The sequence below is a fragment of the Amblyomma americanum genome, chromosome 3 (genome assembly GCF_052857255.1).
Source record: "Amblyomma americanum isolate KBUSLIRL-KWMA chromosome 3, ASM5285725v1, whole genome shotgun sequence".
Classification (NCBI taxonomy): domain Eukaryota; kingdom Metazoa; phylum Arthropoda; class Arachnida; order Ixodida; family Ixodidae; genus Amblyomma; species Amblyomma americanum.
The window spans coordinates 185889035-185916611 of NC_135499.1; the positions used below are offsets into that span (position 1 = coordinate 185889035).

General features: G+C 49.2%; 1 protein-coding gene across 1 annotated transcript; it reads left to right on the top strand.

The window, feature by feature from the left end:
* Positions 1-9978, top strand: LOC144125631 (modifier of protein aggregation 4). Its single transcript, XM_077659197.1, has 3 exons — positions 1-210; positions 560-683; positions 9625-9978. Exons 1-3 carry the CDS (start codon positions 204-206, stop codon positions 9689-9691), a joined length of 198 nt encoding a protein of 65 aa, XP_077515323.1. The 5' UTR covers positions 1-203; the 3' UTR covers positions 9692-9978.
* Positions 9979-27577: the final 17599 nt, after the last annotated feature.

The following is a 27577-nucleotide window of genomic DNA, read 5'->3' on the forward strand; positions in this document are numbered from 1 at the left end:
AGCTGTGGTGGCAACGGGGCAACGATACGGCGTTCGCTTGGCATTGCTGGCGCGTCGTCGCTACGTTGTACGACTGCGGTCGTAGTTTTCTGTCCTGGTGAGAACACCCCAACCGAACTTCACTTGGCCGTTTCACAGCGAGAGGAGTTCTCCGCTGGAGGTTCTCCTTGTATCGCACATCACCGCTCTCGGAAAGCACCACTATGACACGTAAGTTCGCTGTTCCAGGACCTAGGCCTAAGCGAAAATTTTCTCCGTTCTCATTTGCGTGTCACGTAAAAAAGCAACTCTCTCTCATCTGGAATTTGCTTCCTGTTCGTGACATCCTATGGTTTCTAAAAAAAGTCATGACTACGCCGTAGCGCTGTTTGTTTTCTAGGTGGGCGAAAACTTGTGCTCGTGCGCGTGGGTTCGGCAGGGCAGAGAAGCGCAAGCGTGTGTGTATGAACGGGGTCAGTCGCGCCGCTTCTAAAATGCTGCTGTTCACTTGTATTTGCTGCCTGGCATCACCGCAGAAGCTATTCATGTTATTTACAAGACGCTGTACCGCTTTTCGCAGGTGGAAACCAACGTGAACTGGCCCGCGCCAAGAACGCCAAGAAACAGCAGGAAATTGCTAAAAAGAAAGGCGCGAACGATAAAAACGGCAACAAAGGTCTAAGCCTTGAAGAGCGGCGTCACAGGTAACAGCCAAAACTTGGTCATGCCACTCCCATGGTGCTGGCGAAGGCGGTGCCTTTTGCGCCGGTTTTTAGTGGTAGGTTAGATGCACTCAGAGCTTAATTTATTCTCGCACACATCGTGGCGAGTAGGCTGAGCTTTCATCATTTCTTGAGTAAAGATCGCACGGCGCTCCATTGAATCAGCAGTCACGTGGCCCCTTTTGAGCGCGCCTTTTAAGTCGTGGTGTCGAGTTTACTGTGGACAATGCACCAGCCTGAATATCTGAGCGATGGTTTGGTTCGTTGTGCGTCCGGCCACTAGTGATTGCGACTGTTCACTACAGGAAAGCTAACTGCACCTAAAGTAGAAAGACTTGTTTTGTGCTACCAGGGACCGTTGTATCATTGAGGTCTACACATTCTTCCATCCAAGAGGTTTGACAGTCAATGTTGGCCCGCTTGTTTGTAAGCTGCCCACTAGAGGCCAGCAGTCCCGAAATTCACTCTTGCAGAACCAATTACAGATAATGGAGGGCGTTTTAAGGGACTAGTTGGAGCAATGTTGCAGGGCAGTGAGTTATTAAGCAGAGAAGGGTAAAATGCGCTGTAGTAGGCAATGTGTCCACCTGTGTGCTGCACAGTTGCTTGGTATGGTAGGTGCGGTGTTGATTTGACTTCACTTACTGCATGCCCTCTAGGTAAAATAAAAGATGTGATTCTGTTTGTATTTTTCTTCACTGTTTTCGATTTTGCAAATATTTTGTATGAATTCACTTGAAACAGCTGATAGCTCACGAGCACATTTTCAGCATAACTTAAGTATCATCTCTTGACAGCCATCTTTGTTAACCGGTGTGGTAATGCACATGTGCAGCATAAGGCAAGCAGTGGTGATGAGCCTTGAGGATATCTTAAGGGAATGCTTGAGAATAAGTTGGAAAACATCCCTTCCATAAAGACATTTTTGGAACGACTTGTCACTCATGAAAGAAACAATGGCTGTGGTTCTGCAGAGCTGGTCATGTCGCTGGGCATCACACGGCGAGGTCGTGTTGAAAGTCATTAGTGAAAGCACATTCTTCTTGAATATGTGTGGCTGGAATGGGCAAGTGATCAGCATGTTCGAAGGTGTTCACAACTTCCAAGCTTGCATTCCAGGTGACCTTGCCATCTCTGTTAATAGGGGCGGTACACTGCTAGTGTGGAACTCTGTTCAAATACTGCTTTGATACATTTGAAAGACAGTATCTGTCTGGCATCTTGGTGGACCCCTAACCATGTTGTAAGGGAAGGGATGAAGGAGAGGCAGTGAAAGAGGTCCCGTAGTGGAGGGCTCCCAAATAATTTCGACCACCTGGGGTCTTCAACGTGCACTGACATCCCACAGCATCCAAAACTCAGCCGTTCCTTGTTTAGTTTTTAAGTGTCACTTATTGTTTTTTCCTTTTGTAACTAAATTTACATATGAATTGCGTTCTTTGAGATCTGATTTTTGTCTGCGATATCCTGGCATACTTCTCAGGCACTGGTGCTTAGTGCAGGTTTTTTTGCTTACATCATTATGATCATTAGCCTGACTACACTCACTGCAGGGCAAAGGCCTCTCCCATGTCTCTTCAGTTAGGGTCCTGTCCTTGGCCAGCTGAACCCACCACAAACTTCCCGATCTCATCCACCCACTTAACCTCTCCCCCTATCCTCTCTTCCTGTCCCCTCACCTCTTTCATTTCATTTCTCCATTCTGCCTGCTATCCTTTATTTACGCTGCCCCAGCTCATGTGCTTCAGTTATGGATGGCAGGTGTTGGGGCTAGCAAAAACCTTTTCCTTCCTTTTTATTATTATTTTAATGAAAACCACTTACTACTACACACCTAACTTTCTGCCACCCACTGCTACCCTTGCCTTTTCTTGGAATCCACTCCGTCACCCTTAAGGACCAGCGGTTATATTGCCTTCTTATTACATGCCCTGCCCAAACCTATTTCTTCCTCTTGATTTAGACTATGATGTCATTAACACGTGTTTGTTCCTTCACCCACTCTGCCCGCTTCCGGTCACTTAACATTACACCTATCATTTTTCTTTCCATGGCCCACTGTGTTGTCTTTAAGCAGAACCCATTTCGTTAGGCTCCACATATCTGCCCCGTAGGTGAGTACCGGTAAGATACAGCTGTTGTACACTTTTCTCTTGAGGGATATTAATAAACTGCCATTCATGATCGAGAGAACTTCCATATGCGCTCCACCCCATTCTTATCCTTCTAGTTATTTCTCGCTCATGATCTGGATCAGCTGTCACTACCTGCCCTGAGTAGATGTATTCCTTTACCACTTCCAGCACGTCGCTGCCAATTGTGAACGGCTGTTCCCTTGTTAGACTGTTGAACATCACTTTGGTTTTCTGCATGTTAATTTTTAGACCCACCGTTCTGCTCTATCTGTCTAATTCAGTGATCATGATTTGCAGTTCATCTCCTGAGTGATTCAGCAAGGCAATGTCATCAGCGAATTTCAGATTATTTAGGTACTCTCCATTAAAGGAGCTGCGAATGGGGCTCTAATAAAGTTACGGCATACCTGGGATATTGAAGCACGCCGCTTCACGAATAGTGTCCAGCAAGAATTTTTTAAATGCGCATTGCAGACGCTGAGTTATCTGTAGTTAAAATTTGAATTTCAGCGTCTTCGCGTCTTTCCCTCTCCTCTCGTCACTTTTTGCACGCGGGAAGATAGGCGCTCCTTTCCCCCCCCCCTCTCTTTGGGAGGGGAGCTTCCCGACCCACCGGAGCTAATCTGCTTATTGGCCGCGGCCGCCGTAGCTGCCTGATGTCTGAAAGAATCTAACCAATGGCCGCCTCTCACCTTACCTACGCAGATGCATCTGTTCGTGATGGAAGAGGGTGCGAGCATGAACAAGTCGTCAGGAATGGCTCGCCAACTTTGACGCGTGATTGTGGGTCGTCTGCTGCGTGTAGAAGAGTATTATTTGGCTCTGGTTTTCATGGCAACACAGTGCACTGATGTGCTCTCCTCGGAAGGCGTTTCAGAGCCCCTTTAACTCTTATCCCCAACTGTTCCCAATTAAGGCCTCAGAATACCTCCTGTAAAAAGTTGGTGAATAGCATTGGCGAGATTGTCTCCTTGCCTGATGCCCTTCCTTATTGGAATTTTTTTGCTGACTTTATGGGTGACACTGGTAGCTGTGCAGTTCCTGGTGTATCTTCCAATATTTTGACATAAGGTTCATCTACACCCTTATTCCGCAATGCCTGTATGACTGCTGAGGTTTCCAGTGAGTCGAACGCTTTCTCGTAATCAGTGAAGGTTATATATGTACAGAGGGTCCCGGCAAGGTTCATCTACACACTGATTCCGCAATGCCTGCTTGACTGCTGAGGTTTCCACCGAGTCAAATGCTTTCTCGTAATCAATGAAGGCTATATACAGTGTGTCCCAGCTAACTTTAGCCAGGGTTTTTAAATATGCCGCGGCACTCTAAGACGGCTCGACCAAATGCATGTTGCTGGCTATTGTATAGAGCAACTCACACTATTTTTTGTGTTGTGCTTAATTGCATAATTAGTCGAGATTAAGTAACCAACTTCGCAAGGAACGAAGAGAGCGAAAAAAGCCGATACGTAATAGGTGGACATTTAGAAACTGTTCATTTGGATGTTTCGCGGAACGTTCTACAACTTTCCATTGTGGGCCTCTACAAGGCAGCTCTCAACCTCCCTATCACTACCTCTACCACTAAGCTCTTTGCCACAGGCCTCTTCCATCCTCTTCGTTCTCTTCTCAGTCTCCATCGTGACTCGCAGCTTGCCCGGCTTTTCCTTACCCGTCAGGGTCAGTGGTTATTGACTCAAGTGGGTATCTCGCCCATTCCAATTTCCCCGTTTACCTCTCCTATTCCCAGCCCCGCTCCCAATCTTCGTATCCTTCCCCTCCCGACCAACATGTCCCCCGTCCTGCACGCCGGACGTCGTCATGCGGCCGCACAGCACCATTCCCCTCTCTTTGATACCCAGGGTGTAGCTTACACACGATGCCTCCTTCGTGGCTCCTCGAGGTTCCTGCGGCTACGCCCTGTACCATCCACACCTCCCTGCTCCTGAAACCCACACCAGCGGGCCGTATCTACACCCTCCAGACGCATTGTCCCTCGAGGTCCTCGCCATTGCGCATGCCCTCCAGTCATTTGCCCTCCTTCCCTCTCTCCAAGAGTACACAGTCTATTCGGACTCACAAGCCGCTATACACCACATACAGAAACGCACCCTGACCCCTTCTTTCCAACAGGAGGTTGAACGAGCGGTCTCCGCACTGCAGCCTTCCATCGTTTTCCTCCGCTGGGTCCCTGGGCATTCAGGGATTGACGGCAATGAGCTGGCCCATCAGCTCGCCCGCGACACACTTTTCCGGGCACCGTTGATCCCCTGGCCCAAGCCCTCGGAGGACGGTGGGAGACTCACCCTTCGCCGCACCATAAAAGAGGTCTACCTTGAGCTCCGCCTCGACAAATGCCTTTACCCTCCCCCTCATCCATCACTCACGGTGCCGGAGTCTCGCCTTCTTCGGCACATTCAGATGAATGCAGTTATCACCCCGTCCCGCCTCTTCCTCTATCGCTATCGATCGGACCCTTCCTGTCCCAACTGCCCCTGTATCTATGCGGACCTGGCCCATTGCCTCTTCTATTGCCCGGCTGCTCAGCAGTCGGGTTCCTTCCCCCCACCCTTTCTATCCATCACCACCTGGCTCGACTGGCTTGGCGCTGAAGGGGAAGAAGAACAGCGGCTTCTGGTCGCCCAGGCGGTCGACATGCTCGGCCTATAAATTATGGTCGAATAAAAGTCTTTTACTACTACTCTCATTGGACTTTTCGCCCATCTTGGTTGCTTGCGAAGTTGGTTAATTAATCTCAAATAATTGTGCAATTAAGCACAGTACAAAAAATAGTATGAATTGCTCCATGCAACCGCCAGCAACTTGCACTTGGTTGCGTCGTCTTAGTGTGCCGCGGCATATTTTTAAACCTTGGCTAAAGTTAACTGGGACACTCTGTATAGGGGTTAGTTATATTCTGCGCATTTCTCTATCACCTGATTGATAGTGTGAATATGATCTATTGTGGGATATCCTTTACGAAAGCCTGTGTGATTATTTGGTTGATTAAAGTCTAAGGTTGCCCTGATAGTATTAGCGATTACCTTAGTAAATACCTTGTAGGCAATGGACAGCAAGCTGATCAGTTTGTAATTTTTCAAGTCCTTGGCATCTCCTTTCTTCTGAATTTTATATTTCGTTCGCGTTCTTCCAAGCCTCTGGTACGGTCAAGGTCATAAGGCACTGCATATACAAGGTGGCTAGTTTTTCTAGCACAGTCTCCCTTCCATTAACAGATTTGCTGTTACCCGATCCTCATCAGCTGCTTTCCCCCCTTGCATTGCTCCTAATGCTTTCTTTACTTCCTCTTTCGTTACTGGTGGGATGACTCATTGCTGTGCTACTGTCTCTATCATTAACATTCTGATTACATTGGCTACTGTATTGCTTATGACATTGCCCTCCTTGCCTCTTAACACATACATCTGGTTTTTACCTATGTCTAGGTTCCTCTTCACCACTTTTAAGCTACCTCTGTTCTTTAGAGCGTGCTCGATTCTCTCCAGATTAAACTTCCTTATGTCGGCTGCCTTGCGCTTATTTATTAACTTCGATAGCTCTGCTAGTTCTATTCTGTCTGTAGGGTTAGGCGCCCTCATGCTTTGACGTTTCTTAATCAGATCTTTCATCTCCTGAGATAGCTTGCCGATGTCGTGTCGAGCCGACCTTCCGCCTTCTACTACGCACCCCGTAATGATAGCTGTCAGATTATCGTTCATTGTATGAACATTAAGATGTCTTCCTCAGTTAAGGCCGAATATCTGTTCTGCGGCGATATCCTGAATTCTTCTATTTTTCCTCTTACCGCTAGCTCGTTAATGGACTTCCTCTTCACTAGCTTCTTCCGTTCCCCAGCATGCCACGGTGGCTCAATGGTTATGGCGCTCGGCTGCTGACCCGAAAGACACTGATTCGATCCCTGCCGTGGTTCGAATTTCGATTGAGGTGAAATTGTAGAGGCCAGTATACTGTGCGATGTCAGTACACGTTAAAGAAATCCAGGTGGTTGAAATTTCCGGAGCCCTTCACTACGGCATCTCTCATAGCCCGAGTCGTTTTGGGACGTTAAACCCCCTAAACCAAATCTTCCGTTCCCTTTAAGTCTAAGCTAATTCGAGGCCTTACCATTCTGTGGTTGCTACAACGCACCTTTAAGAGGACAGCCACATCCTGAACGATGCCAGGTTGAGCGCATAGTATGAAGTCGATTTCATTTGTAGTCTCACCACTGGGGCTCTATAAGGTACCCGGCTGGCAGTGCTCACTGCAGTGAACAAAATTGATTGATCAGTTCGGGGGCCCATTACAATACAATATGACTAAAAATAAAAAAGTTGACTTTTTCCTCAAACAATTAAAGGAAATGTCTCGGAGTCATTGGATTCCTCGACTTAGAGATGCTTGTCTTAGATATGTTGAGATAAGCGTGCACCTCAATCTCTGTTGCTGCCTCTGGGAGGCAAACGTTGTGGCATGTGCTAGGAACAGTAAAGTCAAATGAGCAAAACCATGCACAGCATCCTCTTAATGGTGTTTCTTGCCAGTGGTGAATGGTGAAGCTTCTTGTCTCCATTTTAGCCTTGCTACAGATCCTCCCATTAACTTGCCAATCTGGCAGCTGATCAGACATGCAACCTATTGCTACCTGCGAAAACACAAGATTTTACGGGTTGTCAGCGGGGTTCATGCGCAGATGCTGATGGGGCAGATGGTTGTTTGAATAGTGCTGGCTTTCACACCTGGCCATCTGTAGAGGCTGCAAAGTCACTGTGTGCTACAAGCTGCACCTGCCATATTTGAGATCTAAACTGTGAATGGACCAACCCTCCAGGTATCATATGAAAGTTGTACCTGTAGTAACTATGTGGGTTATGGTCAGCAAGCATTCTATTGCTGCTTCTATTTTGCCCTTTGTCATAATGTAATTGCTACAATGCCCTTGTCACACAGCCAACTCAGACTAAAGGGGCACTTGAATTTTAATGAGTTCTCTCTGAAGGGGATGGACACTGGCATCACATAGCCTCTTAGCCCTTGCGGCCCAGGTGGCGTCAATTGACATTACGCTATTATTCCAGTCGCGCCTCAGCAGCGGACGAAAATACTATTAATTTTTAATAGGATAGTTCCTCCGGGATTCCTGTTGCTTTCGGCATCGCTGTTCATGCATTTACATTGCGCTGTGCACTTCAAGAAGCAGCAGCAGCAGAATATAGGCATGTGGTGAAGAAGCTGAGGTTTAGCAAATTTGTAGATTTACATCTCGCTCACCATTCCTTCTTTTCCACTCGGATTTTTAAATGTTTTGTGAAACGCCTATCCGAGCTCATATCAGTGTCGCAAATATTATTGAATGCTTAGAGGCTCCACTGCAGCACCTTTTTGATGTGTGAATTTGACGCCCATCAGAGCTGAACGGTTGCCAGCCGTGGCCATTGAGTGATCGTGGATAACCTTTCTAGAGGGAAGTTCTGCTAGTCTTTTTGCAGATGCACTTATAGTGATGATTTTTTTGGTCTGCTGACATGTTCTTAAAATTAGCTTTTTGATGAACATGAAAACTGAAATTTTTGTTACCGTAGAAGGTGAATGTTAGAATCAAGTCTGCAAACTAAAATGCGGATGTTGGCGATCCACAACCAGAGCATAGGGGCAGTGCAAATAAATGGATGCCTGACCTTGCACTTCTATTTCTTTTTTCTGCTGCTCTCTCCATCCTGTGAGCATCGGCAGTGAGCTACAAGAAGCGACCGGGGCATTCACTCTGCTACTCTTGCACCGCCGCGTGTTCAGCACGTGTGGCATACCCTCGACGCAGGGAACAATGCAGCGCGTTTGGAGACTTTCTTGAGAACGCTTATTGGGTGTGCTTATACAGCTTCTCCTCCCTGGCCAAGAGATATCCGCGCCGCATAAGCCTGTGGGTGAGGTGGCTTGTCGGCTGTACAGCATTTGGTTGAGATCCAGACGCGGCAGATTATCTTCCATTGTATAAATTCTTCCATAGTGAACTGCTAGTTTGAAAACAAGCGCATGCCAGATGCAGTGTGCATCGCGCAAGCTGAGCACTGTGCTGGGCTCTGCGCTGAGCGTTAATGAAACGCTTCACGAAGCTGTATAGAAGAGGGCATTACAGATATGTGGAAAGCTTCATCTTGTCCACAGTTATATTCCAGGAAGGCCATGCAAATTTTGAACATGTGTGTTGTTGATGTGATGTACTATCAGCTGGAACACACACCTGTCAGCGCCAAGAGCAAGGAGAAATCATACAAAACACAAGATTAACGGAAGAGATTGGCGTATTTTGAGGCAGCTGCAAGATCCATCTATCACTTACAGAGTAAAAAAAAAGCTTCTTTAGAGTTCTCCACACTGCAATATAAGCAATTTTTCATTCACTTCTTTGTTCTGAATTGCAATAACCAAAGCAGTCCCTTTTGTATTTTACACCCAATCAGCCCTGATGTCCTATTTTGGCGCCATACGGGCAAATCAGTGAATACTTACACCACGGGCTTGAAATGTTGAAAATTTTGAGCTTGAAAAAAGGGCTTGCAAACCAGTATTAATGTGGTCAGTTTGGGAAGTGAATCATGTTGTGGAGTCAGCATTAGTGTATTCTCAGTCTCTGCAGTTTTTATTCTCAAGGTCTAGCCTCCGTTATAATGTTACACATTTCATTCGTTACATTCTTGCTCCATGTTTCGTGTTCTTGGCATGTACGGTACTGGTCATTGAAGCGCATCATATGGATACCTGTTTGACGATGTCTTCATGCGATTTCAGGGATGCTGAACTGATGCGCATGAAACAGAAGAAAGCGACGGAAGCGGAACCAGGCACCTCCCACTGAGATTTGCAGGGAGGAGGACCCTCCCACTGAAAATCATGGATGGAGTGCTGGCGTCCATTTATGGAATGCCCAAAAAGAAATTTCGAACCGCACAATTTCCAGAGAAGATGGGCAAGAAGCTGCATTGCAAGTTCGAGCAAGCTGGGGGACTTTGCAGGCAAATTTCTCGACGTTTCTCTTTCTAGCTGCAGACTTGTGTCGAAACATGTGACAAGGCTTTTGTAACTACACTTTATATTGGCAGTGCTTGCTGTAAATAAATTTTTCCAGGCACTTTTTGTTTTGAATGCTTTGTCATTGCTTCTTATTCAGCAGTAAACAAGGATAACAGAAGGGTGGAAAGTTAGTCGAGTCTGTAACGATGATCCATGACATGTAGCGCGAACAGGACGAAGTACAAAGAACGAGGTGCACAGCACAGGCGCTTGTGTTGTGGACGTCGTCCTTCGTCCTGCCATGGAAGGATAGCAGGACTAGAAAAAGCTGCTAGGGGAACATTTAGTGCGCAATATTTTTTGGAGGCATAACTACTGTTTGTGCTGCATCATCATTGTAGACAAAGCAGTTAGTAGACATAAGTCACTGCTCAGTTCTCTGGTGGCACCTTGTATTTTTTTAGAGGCCATGGCAACCACATATTAGTCTGCATGGTGAGCTTCGTTGGATGCAGCTCTAGTAAACTGCTGCAAGCCCCTGTTTAAGTCGTGGTCACACCAGCCTAATGTTGCTTTTTACAGCAGATTGGCTGCATGGAAGACCCAGGCTAGTAGTTCCAAGTTTTAATGCGAAAGCATTACTTGTCCACTACGAGAACAGCCAGCGGCGTACATGTGTGCACGCTCGTGTGTGTACTCGAAGGCTCTTATATTTTCACCACCACCACACATAAGCAGTTAAGTGTGTCTGCTGAATTTTTATTGAGTGAAAGGCTGAAATTGCCAAAAATCAGCTGCCTTGGAACAAAAGAGAAAGCTGCTTGCATACACTGTGGGCACAGTGCAGGGAACTTCAGATTAGTTCCTTCGTCTTTGCTGACGCTGTCTCACAATTTGTTCAGAGTGGCATTTAACGCATAAGGTGGTGGTTACTAAGTCTTCCATGCATGCTTGCAAGCCAGTCACACAAGCCTAAGAGTAGTCACCTTGCACTTGAGGTACTACTCCATTAAGGATTGCCAGGGCTGGTTGCAACATGGAACACACGTGCACATCAGTTGCAAAAAAGTGTCTTGTGCCAGGCTTGCACATTGCCAATGAGATGACTTTGTTCTGTGGACTGAATTGTGTAGGCTAGACGGACCAGTGCCTAATTGTGAAGCCGCAGCAACACCAAAATAAGGTCCAGGGAGAAAAAAAAAAGTCAGGCGATTTGGGTAATTAGGCCAAATGCGGATATGTGCGTAAGCATGATGTGTTTCGGTGCTGCACTGCCCTGCTAGGTTAGGGTGGTTGGTGTGCGTGTTCACTCATACAAAAGTGAAAGGAGGACATTTGATGGTCACAAATAAATATTGGGCACTGTGCTGAGCATTGTTATTTATTTTTACTTGATTCCTCAAGGGTCTCCTCATCTTTAGGCATTACATGAGAGAGTGGTCGTTACGTGCCAAAAAATTCAATAGAAATCTCAAATTGTTATTGGTGCGCCGTTTGAATGTTACTGGGTTGATGATGGTGGCAACTTCGGTGGGCAGGCCATTCCAGTCTTGCTGTGTGCTGGAAGAATGGCTGCTGAAAAGTTGTGGTATGGGCTTGTGGGATATGCACTGCATTACGGTGGCTGGAGTGCTGATGCGGTGGGCTCTTTATCTACTTGTTATCAGAAGGCAAAGAATGAAAAAGGCTAAGACATAGATATGCCTGAAAACACTTTTAGTGACATTAGCCAAGTGTTACACTAATCCTGTAAGCGAGTAAGGTCATTTTGTAATGTGAAATGGTCAGTAGGGTTCGTTATTGCTCGATAAACAACACAATCAACAGCGAAGAGGCAGATGTGGGAAAAATATAAGGCAGGTAATTAATGTATATCAAGAAAAGGAGAGGCCCATGCACAGTACCTTTGGGTATGCCTGAAAGCATGGTTGTTAAGGACGGTGTGAATTGGCATATACGAACTGCTGACAGTTAAAAACCCTCGAATCCAGCATAGAATACTTGAATGCGTGTTAAGACGTGATAACTTCAGGAAGAGACTAAATATATTGTCAGTCGGAGTGTTGCTATCTAGGTTTAAATGTAAGTTGTGCAGAAAAAGAGCAAGTTGAGTGTCACAACGATTTTTGCCAGAACCTTGCTGACTTCGATTTAAAAAATTTACGGATGTTATGAAGTTAGCAATATGAGTATAAAATATGTTCCATTATTTTACAAGAGACGCTTGTTATCGGAATCGGGCGATAGTTACTCGGTGATGAACGGTGTGGGTGTTTCGGAGTGCCGTACCCTTCCCCTGGCCGGCGAGGCACGCCATGGAGACGCAGGAAAGCGGACGCTTTCCTCCTTCCCCACGGGCGAGTAGCCAGGTCAGCTCGAGAGCGCTGCGCCGCCTCCTTCCTCAAATCGGTCGCTAGCGCACACAGTTTCTGCTGCTGTCGCTGATAGGAAGAAAGAAAAGGAAAGTGCACGGGCATGCCTACTGGCTCAAGCCGAGCCACGCTTGCTGCCGCGGGCTGAAAGTAGGAGAGTTAAAGGGGCCATGACATGGTCGTTCTTCATATTGCAGTTTTCTGCTTCAGTAACTAATGCAAGAGCTTATGATTCAACTTCCGAAATTTGGCTGGCCTGGACACGCTGTATTTTCCAAAAAATGCGATCGAAATTGAGACCGGGAGACTCCTCCCACCGGCAGCGACCGCCATATTAAAGCTCTCGTGACGTCACTAGCACATGCACGGAGCAACGTCGTCTGCTCTCGTTGCTGCAATACGCGCAGCGAGGTCTCATTCCCCCCTGTACTTTCGCGGGCGATCGAAGTAGCAGTCGTCCCCCATATATGATGACTGGTACCGCAAAAGCGATAACAGTAATGCAGTTTTTCTTCGCTATAGGTTCTATGAGTCGAAGGAAATGTATGTTCGACTTACAAACGCGTACATGCAGCGCGGAAGTCGTTGCACTCGGCAACTTTCTCTGCTCCTTTCGTGTCTGAAGGTTGCTGTAGTGCACCTTTTGATAATTTGAGTTTAATTATCTAGCGATGAATAGCGGACAATAACTTGGTATATAGCTACAAAACGCCGCGGCTTTCACGGCGCACATCGGCGAAGGCATGCACGGCACGTGCCGCTTTTCACATACGGGAGCACTTGACTGCTGAAAAGAGACCACACTCATAACATACGAACAGCATGCTTCCAAGCGTAAATAATAAAGCAGAGGTCCATTGATTTCTGTTTCCTCAACAATCGGAAAGTGGGCGCCACGAGCAAGTCCGCTTTCCCAAGGATCACTCGGCTCGCGTACTAAGTTGAAGGCTTCCCAAAAGAGAACACGGAAAATGCATTTGTAATAAGGAACGTCTTGCAAAGCACAGCGTCGCGAACAACCAGCGGTACAGTCCAGGCATAGACCGGAGGCAGCCGTCAGTACAGAGTACGCGCGAGGGACGGAGCGTTCGGCGCTTCTCATCGTCTTCGTTAAGCGCCAGCCTCTGAAGATTCCAAAGCCGAAGGCCAGTCTTACAATTCCCCCGGTCAAAAGGGCGCCATCCTGGCGGCCTAGGGCGATGTGACGACGGCGGGGTCGTAGTATGGTTTGAGGCGGATCGTGTGGACAATGGCGCGGCCTCGGCGACGATGATCAAGGGACGGCGTAAGGGGTTCGATTAGGTAATTGACGGGGGATGTCTGCTGAAGAATACGGTAGGGTCCCTGGTACTTGCTAACAAGTTTGGAGGAAAGGCCGGGACCTGAGGAGCATACCCAGAGCCAGACCAAAGAGTCGGGAAGGTAAGCGGGAGGAAGTGCTGCTGGGGGATCACGGGTGCTTTTCTGCTGCTGCTGGGCGTGAGAAGTGAAGGACCGGGCAAGCTGTCGGCATTCTTCGGCATAAGTTGCGGCTTGAGAAAGAGTTGTAAATTCGAAAGCATCAGGGCGGTAAGGTAGAATGGTGTCCATTGTGCAAGAAGGCTCAGGGCCGTACTGGAAAAAGTACGGAGAGAATCTGGTGGTGGCTTGAGCAGCGGAGTTAGCGTATGCGAGAAAAGGGAGAACGCGGTCCCAGTTACAATGGTCGGAAGCAACATACATGGCCAGCATGTCGCCGAGGGTGCGGTTAAAACGCTCAACCATGCCATTTGGGGATGGTAGGCGGAGCTGGTGCGGTGAACGATGTTGCATTCCTGAAGGAGAGCTTCTACAACTTCGGAGAGGAAGGCCGGACCTCTATCACTGAGCAGCTCTTTGGGCGCGCCATGGCGAGGAATGATGCGATGGAGAATGAAGGATGCAATGTCGTGGGCTGTAGTGGATGGTAAGGGCGACGTTTCAGCGTAGCGTGTAAGGTGGTCGATGGCAACGATGATCCAGCGGTTGCCGGTTGATGTGCTGGGAAGAGGGCCGTAGAGGTCGATGCCAACACGCTCTAAGGGCTGCGCTGGGCAAGGCAGCGGCTGCATAGGAGCGGCGGGTCGGCGAGGTGGATGTTTTCGTCGCTGGCATGCGGTGCAGGACTGGACGAACTGGCGGACATAACGGGCCATCCCACGCCAGTAGTACCGCTGTCGTAGACGGGTGAAGGTCTTCAAGAATCCGGCATGGGCACACTGCGGATCATCGTGGTAGGAAGAGCAAATGAAGGTGCGCAGATGTGTCGGAATGACGAGAAGCCACTTGCGACCATCCGGGGGTTAGTTGCGGCGGTAAAGAAGCTCGTCTCGGATGGCGAAATGGTGGGACTGACAACGGAGAGCGCGGGAAGGTCTAGACGATTGGCCAGATAAGAGATCTAAGAAGCAAGTGATCCATGGGTCTTTGCGTTGCTCGGAAGCCATATCAGCGGACTCAAACGTCATAGAAGGCAGGGCGGATATACAAGGCACTGCCTCAGACGGTACAGGGGAACGTGACAGGGCATCAGCATCGGCATGTTTGCGGCCGGAACGATAGATAACGCGAATGTCGTACACTTGGAGTCGCAGAGCCCAGCGCGCCAGTCGATCAGAGGGATCTTTCAGAGAGGACAACCAGCAGAGTGCGTGGTGATCGGTGACAACGTCAAAAGGGCGCCCGTACAGGTAGGGGCGAAATTTGACGATCGCACAAAGGATGGCTAAACACTCCTTCTCGGTGACAGAATAGTTGGCTTCAGCTTTTGTGAATGCCCGGCTAGCGTAAGCCACAACGTATTCGTCAAAGCCTTGCTTGCGCTGAGCGAGTACTGCACCGAGGCCGACGCCGCTGGCATCGGTGTGGAGATCCGTCGGAGAACGAGGGTCGAAGTGACGCAGAATTCGTGGAGTAGTCAGGAGGCGACGGAGTGTCGTAAACGCTTCATCACAGGCTGGTGACCAGGCCGAAAGGTCGTGGCTTGAAAGGGGCTTGTTCAGGGGGTTTATGATAGTGGCGAAATTGCGGACAAAGCGGCGGAAGTAGGAGCAGAGGCCGACGAAGCTGTGGAGGTCTTTTACATTTTATTTCGCTAGGCTAAAAGAAAACTTTTCGAGCGACCGCTGTCTACGGTGCGCTTGCAAGCACCTCACCAGCTGGCAGCAGACGACGCGTGGCGGGTTTGCGCTCGTGACGTCGCGATCAAGGGTTGCCAGACCAGCAAGCAGTTCGCAAAAGAAACGAAAAAAATCGTTTTAATAATATTTACCGCACAGAATCAACTGAAAATTGGGGGGATTGTAATTTAACCTGTTGGGAATTAAAGGCGACAAGCAGGGTATGCGTGAAAATAGGCTGCCATGGCCCCTTTAAAGGATAGGAGAGCAAAGAAAAGGCGCGCGGTAATATGCCTAGGGCCGATCCCGGAGGCAGCGCAATACCGGGCTGACCCGTGCCAGAGTGCTTCAAGCCGAGCACTCCGCCATATTCCAAAAATAAGTTTAATATCTTGGGTCCAACGACCCGCAGCAGACATTAAATCAGGTAGACGGTATCAGGTGTGGGGGGCGGTCCGCACACCGCCAGGCGCCGCCGAAGCGGTCGCTGGTTGGCCGAAAGCGACAACGGGCAAGTGCGCCGAGATCGGCGGAAACGGGCCGTGGCCGAGAGCGGCTTCAGCGAGCCGCAACAGTGAGATGACGCCAGGTAATTACCTCTATTCTGCCCTCTTTGTTGTCGCCATCTTGCCCCATTAGCCGCAAGACCGAGCCAGACGGCAAGGGGCGCAGATCAAGCAGCCAGCGATTTTAGGAGAGCCCAATAAACTTTTGGGGGGGGGGGGGGGGGGGAGGCAAAGCGTCCTGTTCCGTGTTGTGTTCTTATTTCGCATTTCCGCTGCGCCGCCGTGAGAACGGCCGCGCGTGGTGTGCGATACCAGGAGCTCGGAGTTCACCGCCTAGACCTCAAAGGAGGCTCAACGGCCTAGTAAGAACTCCCACAACGGCTTCCTTTCTTCAAGACTGGAATTACCTTACCCACTTTTAAGGGGGATGCTAGGCTTAAGAATCAACTTTTGAGATACTGCACCAGTCGAGACAAAAAATATTTAGGGATGGTGTATCTATTCAAATTTTCGGCTCCCTAGCTCAAACAGAAAAAAGTTATAGTAGTCATATGAGCAGTCAGGTGTGTCAGCATAGGAAAAGTCATTTAAAAAATAATGGAGATATACTAATTGTTCGTGATTAGATATTTTCTAGATGGTATATACTGCAGGATAAGGCCAGTGGCATCTTTTTTTTTATTACCGTTTCTGTAAAAATATCACTCTGAACGCATTGCACGTCATCGTCTTCATCAACTTCCATTTGTGCACAAGTCATGAACGGAAACTCCTATAACTAGCTATAAAGCATCGACCCGATGCTGAAAAGAAAGCAGGGGGTTCCGAGATAACCTGCCTGGGGAGTCGTTGGCCCGCAGGGGGCACATCCCTCATATCTAATGTTCTTAGAACATTGCGAAGCGCTCGTCTGTTACAATCTTGCTGCGGAGCATTGCGAGAGATGTTTCGATCGGGTGAAGCAGATGTTGGAAGGCCCAGCCTGCGCTGTTTGTCGTCATTTTTCCGACGAGCTTTCGCTGAACGGTACCTCCTTGAATAACGTTGACCAATTTGAAATAAATCCATGCCCCTCTTCTCTATTCTTTCCGCAAGAAACAAAGCTCACTATGTTCCTGTGTGATGCACACGCGCACAGTGACGTTGGGAGTAACACAGCAGGCCTGACTGACCGGATTTTTTCCAAATGACAAGCACGTGCGTTAATGAAATGACAACTGGAACAAGGGGAGTATCAGACATGGCGAGCGACTTGTGAATATTAAAAAAAAAAACTGCACTTGAAGGCACAGACACGTGCGCACTTACAAGGAAAAATGGTATGCGTCGGTGCGATGAAGGCGGCGGAAATCGTTTCTTACTGCAGTTTTAAGAATCTTCGGGAAAGAGGTTTCTTGTTGTACATCTTCGCAACTGCGTTCTTGTCTGTTATGTCAAGTGCATGGTTTGTTAGCAACGGTTTGATTAACTTCTTGCATATAATATGCAGTAGTGCTTCCCTAGCTGTGGCCGCTATCCTAGCTGTTCTCACAGGTCAGGACAGGCAAACCCGCGATTTTATATTCACACTAGTTGTGGAGCAAGCATGAGTCCAATGGCGTTCGGTCTTTGAGCATGATATCGACGAACTTCTTGAGGCCATGTAACACTCTTTGGAGCGCTGTCGTCGGGTAAAAGAGTCCACCCCTGTCTTGGTGGGCAGTCAAACTGTCTAGAGTAGCACTTCCTTGGCTGGAAATGCAAGCTACAAGCTGCAGAATAATTTGATGTGCTTGGCTGCCAGTTTTTTCTTCTAATTACCTTGAGCCGTCTTTCCCGGAGTTTTAAGTCGGCAGGAATTTCATGGAGCGAAACGTCAGGGTTCTTGTTTCGCTGACTGGACAGTCGAAACGGAACGCAACAGCAGTGCAGTTTCACTCGCTACTCCCTCCAGCAACTGCAGTCATCGACGCGCTATTTGTCAAACGGTAACACTAAACACACCACACAAATTAGGCAGGCAGGCAGGCACTGGCGGGCGGTCAGGCAGGCAGGCAGGCCACCGCGTTGGCGAATGTGAGTCCTGGTACGTGCGCGAGCTTCCAGAGGTCGCGGACCATGATGCACTGGTGGCACCCACACAGGCACCGACGTAGGAGGATGCATTGCGCTCGGAGTGCAGATTGACGGACCTTGGCCTCGTGCAGCCTGAACATGTCAGTCTCAGCACACAAATTTATGCCCAGGTATTTTTACGATATGTCGACTATCAGGGGCTCTTCATTCAACGTAAGCGATAGCTGATCAAACGCCTCGCCTGCCAGCTGAAAAACCCTGAATTTTCGCTGGGAGACGGACAGTGGCAACCTTACCTTCTACGAAGACGAAAACTGCTTACACGTCTGAATTTGCGTATTTTAGTCTGCCGAACGCTACTTCGCGTTTAGGTAAACCGCGTTCGTTCCGTTTGTATCGGCGCTGAGCGACCCACGTGAAAAAAAAAAATATTTTGCGTACATGGTCATCCACGTGTCTGTGTACGTTATTGCGAAGCTCCATACGCTTACAGTATCGTCTTTCACGTCTGTGTATCAATACGGCGGCGCCTCAAAGCGGTCGGTCAGGCCGCTGGCTGAGAGCCGAGGAACAGCCATCGAAAGTCGCACCCCATATGCCGCGGAACGCCGGTTTCAACGCGTCGCAGAACGCTGTTCCCTTATAGCCACGACAGAAGCATGGATTATTTGTATTTCGAACGAGGAACCCGTCGTCGACCCTTCATCCGACGATGAACTTACTGTGCAAGAAATTTAGCGACAGCTGCGTGCTCCATGCATCCGCAGAGCAGACGATACAAGTTTGTGTGTTGCGCTCAATTTGAGGGGAAACAAAAATGTCCTTTGCATTTCTCTGCCGTAATAAACGCCACGCAAAAACGTTTTGCAGTATATATTTCTTCATTTACCTTACAATAAATTACGACGACTGAAAAATTCAGAGGTTGTCGTCTGCTCTAGGGGCTGGATGCCGCATCCGGCGCCCGAAAGTATAGTGCCTAGAATATACCGAAAGTGAAGCCACCGAAAGTTGGGCGGCATGTCCCGGAAGTCAGCCTTTGGCAGTGCACGAAATCGGGCCTCAGCACGGTTTTTCAGTTTTAGTTTTCGTTTTCCACTTAGCATCTTGTCTTTTCGACGTTCTCGTCTTTTCTCATGACAATGCCTACCTGTTGCACCGTTAACCGCATGAGGAGAGCAGCAAAGTCCTCGGGAAAAACGTTTCAAAAAGAAGGGTCCATTGCATCACTATGGGGCTACAAGACACAACACGAGCGCTCACTTCCAACTGATCAGTTGGAAGTGAGCACTCGTTATACCATCAATGATGATAAATTTAAGAAAGGGTAGGTGGAAACCTTCATTAGGCAGCCGACTGTGCAGTGACAATTTTACCGAATTTTGTTTAGGGCGAGGCCACAATCTGGTGGAGTGCCGTAGGTGTTCTACTGGCTCACATTAGCGCGTCCAAAAGGTATATGGTACTACTTTTTCGGCGCAGTATATTGTAACGGAAAACAGGGAGACAGGTCGCTAACCAGCAGAATACAGTAAGCAGCCAGCCAGCCAGCGCGAGACACTTCAACGTCTTCGAAGACACTTCAGCGCCACCTGAGAACACCAGGTGGCATTACTCCCCCTCCAAAAAAAAAAAAGAAAAACAAAAGCGGGGTTGCAGTATGGGCAGTGGAAAGAGAAAAAAAAACAGCACAAGCACACAAAAATGTACAAGGGAGGTGGGCGAAGGTGTCCCACGCGAAAACTAGCAGAACACTGAGCGTACTATCCATTACCGCGTGAAGTAGGGTTTCATGCGGACAACGTGCACAACCTCAGAGCGGGGTGGACGACGCTGAGGCTGCACAGTCCCGTCAGGAAGAACTTCGTAGGTCACTTCGGTGACGCGGCGCAAAACTCGGTACGGTCCAAAGTAACGGCACATCAGTTTTTCAGACAAGCCTGGGCGGCGTACCGGGGTCCACACCCAAACTTGGTCTCCCGGATGGTATTCGACGTGCCGATGACGGAGGTTGTAGCGGCGTGCATCCGTGCCCTGCTGCCGCTGAATGTGAAGACGGGCAAGTTGACGTGCTTCCTCGGCGCGCTGAGCGAACTGCTCGGCGTCTGGCGTGAGTGGGTGGTCATCAGTGCTGCATGGAAGCATTGCATCCAGCATCGTCTGAACGTCACGTCCGTAGACCAGACGAAATGGTGTAAATCGGGTCGTCTCCTGGGTGGCCGTGTTGTAAGCGTATGTGACGTACGGGAGAATCTCGTCCCAGGTTTTGTGCTGCGAGTCTATGTACATTGCGATCATGTCGGCGATCGTTCTGTTGAGTCTCTCTGTGAGCCCGTTCGTCTGTGGGTGATAGGCAGTAGTTTTGCGATGGTTCGTGTGACTGAGCTCGAACACGTCGCGCATGAGCTGTGCCGTAAACGCCGTACCTCGATCAGTGATTACGTGGGACGGTGCGCCATGACGCAGCACGATTTGTTGCATAAAAAACTGGGCGATCTCAGATGACGTACCGCGCTGCACCGCTTTAGTTTCCGCATACCTTGTTAAATAGTCGGTCGCGACTATGATCCATTTATGACCGGCCGATGACACAGGGAATGGGCCCAGAAGATCGATGCCGACTTGATCAAAAGGCGTCCGAGGGGGTTCAATAGGTTGGAGCAAGCCCGCTGGCTTGAGAGGAGGCGCCTTACGACGTTGGCAATCGCGGCAGCCTCTGACGTAACGCTGGACGGCGTGAGAAAGTTTGGGCCAATAATACGCCTGGCGCACGCGTGCAAGTGTGCGGGCAAAGCCCAAGTGGCCGGAGGTCGGCTCATCGTGACAAGCAAGAAGGATATCGGCGCGGAGATCTGCCGGAACGACGAGGAGGTGCGCTCGGTCAACAGTGCTGGAGTTTTTCTTAAACAAAATGCCGTTCCGGAGACAGAAGGCCGGCAGGTTTCTAGAAAATTGTCGGGGTACGACAGAAGCTCGGCCCTCCAGATAATCAATGATAGGTCGCAGGTCTGGGTCAGCTCGCTGGCGGGTCATTAGGTCTAAGGCGCTGACAACTCCAATAAAACCACTCTCGTCCTCTATGCTATCATCCGCTAACCCGACGGGCGCGCGAGAGAGTGCGTCAGCGTCTTCGTGCGTCTGGCCAGATTTGTGCACAATGGTGTAATCGAATTCTTGGAGGCGGAGGCTCCATCGGGCTAGGCGCCCCGATGGGTCGCGAAGATTTGCAAGCCAGCACAACGAATGGTGGTCGGTAACTACTTTGAACGGGCGGCCGTAGAGGTACGGACGAAATTTCATGGTTGCCCACATAACCGCAAGGCATTCTTTTTCTGTGGTCGAATAGTTTGTTTCAGCGCGAGAAAGCGTGCGGCTGGCATACGCGATGACCCTTTCCACGCCACCTTGGTGTTGGACGAGTACGGCGCCGAGGCCGACGTTGCTCGCGTCGGTGTGGACTTCGGTTTCAGCCTCTTCATCAAAGTGCGCAAGAACAGGGGATGTTAGCAGTCGTCTGCGCAGCTCGGCAAAAGCCTCCTGCTGCTCGGCAGCCCACACGAACTGTGTATCATTGCGCGTGAGGTGGTACAGGGGTGCGGCAATCTTTGAAAAGTCGGCGATGAAGCGGCGGTAATATGCGCACAGACCCAAAAAACGTTGCACACTTTTCTTTGTTGCAGGAACAGGAAAGTTGGCGACGGCAGCAGTTTTCTCGGGGTCGGGCTTAACGCCATCGGCACTCACGAGGTGACCGAGAAACTTCAACTCTTTGTACCCAAAGTGGCACTTCTCGGGCTTTAGCGTTAAGTCGGCCGATCGGAGGGCATCTAATACTGTCCTCAGGCGTTCAAGGTGTTCGGCAAAGGTTTCGGAAAATACGACGACATCATCGAGATAAACCAAACAAGTTTGCCATTTTAGTCCAGCGAGAACGGTATCCATCATCCGCTGGAAAGTTGCCGGCGCTGAACATAGCCCAAAAGGTAGCACTTTAAATTCGTACAGTCCGTCGGGTGTCACGAACGCCGTTTTTTCGCGGTCCCGCTCGTCGACCTCTATCTGCCAGTACCCACTCTTTAAATCAATGGAGGAGAAGTACTGGGCGCGACGAAGTCTGTCGAGCGAGTCGTCGATACGAGGCAGCGGGTAGACGTCTTTTTTGGTGATGTTGTTCAGTTTCCGATAATCCACGCAGAAGCGGAGTGTCCCATCCTTTTTCTTCACCAGCACGACAGGTGAAGACCAGGGGCTGCTGGAAGGTTGAATGATTCCATCTGAAAGCATCTCCTTCACCTGCGTTTGGATCGCCTCACGCTCCTTCGGTGAGATACGGTACGGCTGCTGATGGATGGGGCGGGCATCGTCGGGCGTAATGATGCGGTGCTTGAGAAGAGCCGTTTGCCGGACTTTCGACGAAGAAGCGAAACAGGAGGAGTATTCAAGTAGGAGGGCACGTAGTTCTCGCTGTTGAGTCACCGAAAGGTCCGGGCTGATGTCAAGGGATGGGCGCACAGGTCTAACAGCTTCGAACGCGAAACATTCAGAAACCTCCGCTAAGGGGTCGGCGAATGCGATGGCAGTAGCACGAAAAAGGTGCCGGGGCTCGTTAGAGAAGTTAGTCACCAGGAGCTCAGAGCAGCCGTCGCGGAGATGGATGAGACCTCGCGCTGAGCAGATGCCGTGGGTGAGCAAAAGGGACAGGTTGCCCTCTGCGACCGCTGTCCCTTCACGTAGTCCGTCGCAGTGAACACTCACAAAAACGCTGGCGCGTGGCGGAATCCAAACGCTCTCGGCGGATATTCTAAGGGCGGCGCGGCGTGGACAGTCCTCGGAGTAAACATCAGCTTTCTCGGTAGAAAATGTGACAGTGCGCTTTCGGAGGTCAATAATAGCTCCATACTCTCGGAGAAAATCAACGCCAAGGATACAGTCACGGGAGCAGTTCGGTAGAACTAGGCAGCTGACAACAAATGTGGAGCTGCGAATTTGGACTCTTGCTGTGCATAGGCCAAGCGGAGTTACGACATGTCCGCCAGCCGTGCGAATCTGCGTGCCGGACCATGGTGTCATTACTTTTTTAAGAAGCGCCGCTAGCTTTCCGCTTAAAATCGAGAAATCAGCGCCAGTGTCCACCAAAGCACTAACCTTATAGCCATCGAGAAGCACGGGTATATCCAACGAGAATCGATCTCCGAGTTCAGGTACTGCAGTCGTTGCCTTTAAATCGCGGTCGGTCGCTGTTCGCGTTGTCGGGGGGTCTTGTTCGTATCGATTGCCAGCGGCCTCGCCCCCTGAGGTCGCTCTCTTTAGTTTTCCCGGCGGGGACTTGGCGACCGTCTCTGCGCCATCCAGGAGGAGCTTTGGGGCTGTGGCGAAGGTCGGCGTGGTGATGGAGACCGAGACTGCCGCTGGGGAATTGTCGCCATGCGCTGCTGGGCTACGTAGTCCTCGATCTCCCGGGGTCGTTGACCTCTTGGTGGACGGGGCATGTCGATAGGGAACCCCTGCAGCCCAAGCTGTCGATACGGGCACTGGCGATACAGATGACCGGGTTCCCCGCAGTGAAAGCAGAGACGCCGCCGATCCGGAGCACGCCACAGGTCCGTCTTCCGCTGGGGTGATCGTCGATTGTCGATGTAGTACGTGTCGGGATGTGCGGAAAACAGCGAGCCTTGATTGGACGGAGGAAACTGCGCCGAAGAGGGCGCAGGACGTTGCAAGGCTTCAGCGTACGTTGGACGACGGCACTCCGTTGGTAAAGGCGGCGGGTCAACGGACGGGAACGAAGGTCTCAAGGCTTGAACCTCTTCGCGGACCAGGCTAGCGAGAGAGCCGGCCGTCGGCAGGGGAGCACCGAAAAGCGCCTGGAGCTCTTCGCGCACAACGGAGCGGATCAGGTCGCGGAGAAGACCAGGGTTAGCCCCGAAGGCAGGAAGCGGCTCTGTAAGTGAAGCGGCGAGTACCGGCCGGTCGTAGGTGGTAGACCGCCGCAAGAGCATCTTCTCCATCGTGACCGCCTCCGAGAGAAACTCAGCAACAGTCCCAGGTGGACTGCGCACGAGGCCAGCGAAAAGTTGCTCTTTAACGCCGCGCATGAGATGGCGCACCTTTTTATCTTCGGGCATGGCCGGGTCAGCTCGCCGGAAGAGCCGAGTCATATCCTCCACGTACATGCTTACAGTCTCATTCGGCATCTGAATGCGAGACTGCAAAGCCCGTTCAGCCCGTTCTCGACGATCCGTGCTGGTGTAGGTCTCCAGCAGGCGTCGGCGGAACTCGTGCCATGATGTTAGGGCGTCTTCTCGGTTTTCGTACCAGGTACGTGCACCATCCTCGAGACTAAAGAAGACGTTTCGAAGTTTAGCGGCGTCGTCCCACTGGTTGAATGAGGCCACGCGTTCAAACTCGAGAAGCCAGTCCTCTACGTCTTCGAGCTGACTGCCGTGGAATGGTTTGGGCAGTCGCGGATTCTGCAAGGTGTAGTAGGCAGCAGCTGGCATGACAGGTCGATGGGTGGGTGCTCTGGAAGACTCCAAAAGCCCGTGTTCGGGAGGTAGGCCTTGATTTCTCCGGCTAGCACGGTGCACGGGGGTGTCCACTAGCGAAGGACTGGAGCCCAGGGTATCCGGAGGAGTATGAGACATATACAGGGATCTTTACCCAGCGCCTACACCAAAATATGTAACGGAAAACAGGGAGACAGGTCGCTAACCAGCAGAATACAGCAAGCAGCCAGCCAGCCAGCGCGAGACACTTCAACGTCTTCGAAGACACTTCAGCGCCACCTGAGAACACCAGGTGGCAATATTAAGGGTTTCGTACTGTAGCAAATTATGCCTGAATGGGCTGTTATTCGTGTGATGCTTGGTGCAGTTCACTTCAAACAGTGCTTGTCACATGCGCTGCTGCATTCGTCTGTCTTGTCAGTCGTGTCTCTCGTGCTGTGTAGGTGAAACGTGGCTGTGCTATTGAGTTAGATTAAAAGCACGTCTGGAAGGTAAATGACACACTAAAGCGATAAGCATCACCTGCCGTCGATGAAGAGAGATCGTCAGCCACCAACCCGAAACTGAAACAGCGGCAGTTCGAGTTTCAGGATTTCCGCACCATTGCTTTTTCTTTGCAACACGAAAATTAGTTTTTAAGATGATCTAGACTCATAGTCATTCCACTATTTCCCCTAATTACGCTTGGAAGACAAGAACCATGCAGATCAGAAAATAGTGTTTAATGCACGTACCCCTTTGCTAGAGTGTACTAGAATCTACCTTTGCCGCGGCATGGTAGTTGTTGTTGTTAGCCTATCAAAAGATGGCACATACCCACACTGGGGGATCGGCCTAGAATCGGGTGGCTATTCACCTGAACGCAGTTAATAAAAAGGAAAAGCACGTGGGAGCGTAACACCGGTGAATTCTTCCTCACGAACAGAAAAGGGATGCGAATTTTGATTTCAAAATTATAAGAATAATAATAAAGAGGGGAAATAAATAATGATTCAGTCAAAATGTAATTATTGATAGAAAAGAAAAATTTTGGGACACTTAGCAAGGCAGACTGTGAGATTCTATCAGGAAATTTAGAACAGCGGTACAAACAGATCTAGCTGTGGCTGAACCCAAATGTGGTGGCGCCAAATGATAGCAAGAGCGGGCTGCTCAAACTGAGGCCAAGATGCTGCAAGGGTAAGACCTGCATGCCTGTTTTCTTCGGTTTCTCTGAAATTACAGGGTTCCCCTAACAATGCACACATTTCTCACGTTGAGCTTGCTTATTCCTTTGATATTACAGTAGACGTTACACGAAAACAACGCGAAAAACTGAGAACGGAAGGGCGAAAGACGCCACTTTTTGCATTGAAATACACAGCAGACACTGAACTTCCGGGACATGCAACCGAACTTCCGGTGGCTTCACTTGCGCCCACTTCGGAAAGCGGGAATGCGGCATCCAGCCACCTAGTGGGGATCAGTGCTTTAGCCCGCCATCAATTTTGCGTTACCTTCACTCAAAGAATGGCGCCTCTCTGGTACAAGCACTCTTTAATATGACTGCGATGAGAGTGTGTGTTGGGGTTGCTTCTTCAATGCAGCCCATAAATACGGGTAATCAGAATATTCACATTGTTCGTCGTGCTTAGAAAGAAACAGTGTGAGGTCTGTTGTTACTGGATTTCTGGTTTCTAGCAGCCTTTAGGTGCAATTGCCACTTGGCAGCTCGGACTGGAGGTTCTTGACCAAGTCCACGCATGTTTGCATACTCCAACCTATCTTCTCGTCGAAACTGACCTGCAGTAGGTCCTCCTCCAGCTATGGTTGGTCTGAATGGTTTGGGGACTCATTATAATCGTAATGTTATTTCTTATAAATTTTCCTGAGGTCTCCCCTGTCCTGTCCACTTCTGTGTCGTCCGTGTCCTTTTTGCGCTATGTTTTCTAAGAACTGTTACCAACTAGCCCAAACCAAGCTACTGTTACTCCCCTCATGTTGTATTGTTATTAGTTATATTGGGTTTTATGGGCAAAGCTTAGGGTTAAAATGTCTTGTGTTAAAAGAGATACCTATAGTTTGTTTAAATTACTGATGTCTTTAAGAAACTTGAAAATAGTTCAAAAATCAACAAGTGCTTCATCACGTAAAAGCAACATGGGGTGTAATGGCATGTATTCATTGTAGAATGTTCTAAAATACTTTTTTTCTTAGTTGTTCAAGTTTTGTGCTTGAAATTAAAATGTGGTTTACTGTAAGTTCATCACCACACATTTCGCAGAGAGGTTTGTCTTGTTTTGTCAGTAAGATAATTAAGCTGTGTGTACGGTGCGTGTGTAGACGACATAAAACAACTTCTGTTAAACGTTCCTGATGTCTACGATTTCTATTCTCCTATGATGGGCTTTACAAAATGTAGTTTGTTGTTTATTTGCTCCTCCCATGTAGCCTGCCACTTATTTCCCAATTTACTGTACATTAATTTCAAACAATACCTGTGTGGTATGTTCACTTGTTTTATTTGACAATTCAGGCTTGTACAGTGCATGCATCTGCGTTTTCATTACCCACAATTCCAACATGGCTAGGGACCCATCAAAATATAATTTTATGTTTTTGTTTTAATTGTTCTGTGATTTCAGCTGTTATGTATGGATTGGATTATGGATTTTTATGGCGCAAGGGCGTCTATGGCCAAAGAGCGCCATGGCTCAAGGTATTTTTCGATTACTCAAGGTGTAGTCAAAGACCCATTTTCCAAGCATTTCACTCCTTACCAGCCGAGCACCAGGCCAGGGGAAAGCTTGTACCCATTGTTTTACCGGTGGGTACCCGGCGGCAATGTTATGTATGATGTTTCCTATTATGGGTTCAGCAGCATTCCTAGAGTGCAGTGCTTTGAGCATACTCATTGAATCAGTGTAAATGATGCTATTTTTGATTTCTCTTTATTTGTTCTACAGCTATGAAAATGGCATGACACTCGGCAGTAAAAACCAATGTGTACTGTGGTAGTCATTTCAGTTTTTAATTTTTTCCTTGATTACTGCACTTCCAACACGACTGTTTTTGAGCCATCATGTAAAATTCAGTGCAGGTGTCATATTTTCTTGCATTGCAAAGAATCCTTGTAGTAGGTGCTCATGTGGAGTTTCCTTTTTGTGTAAATGTGT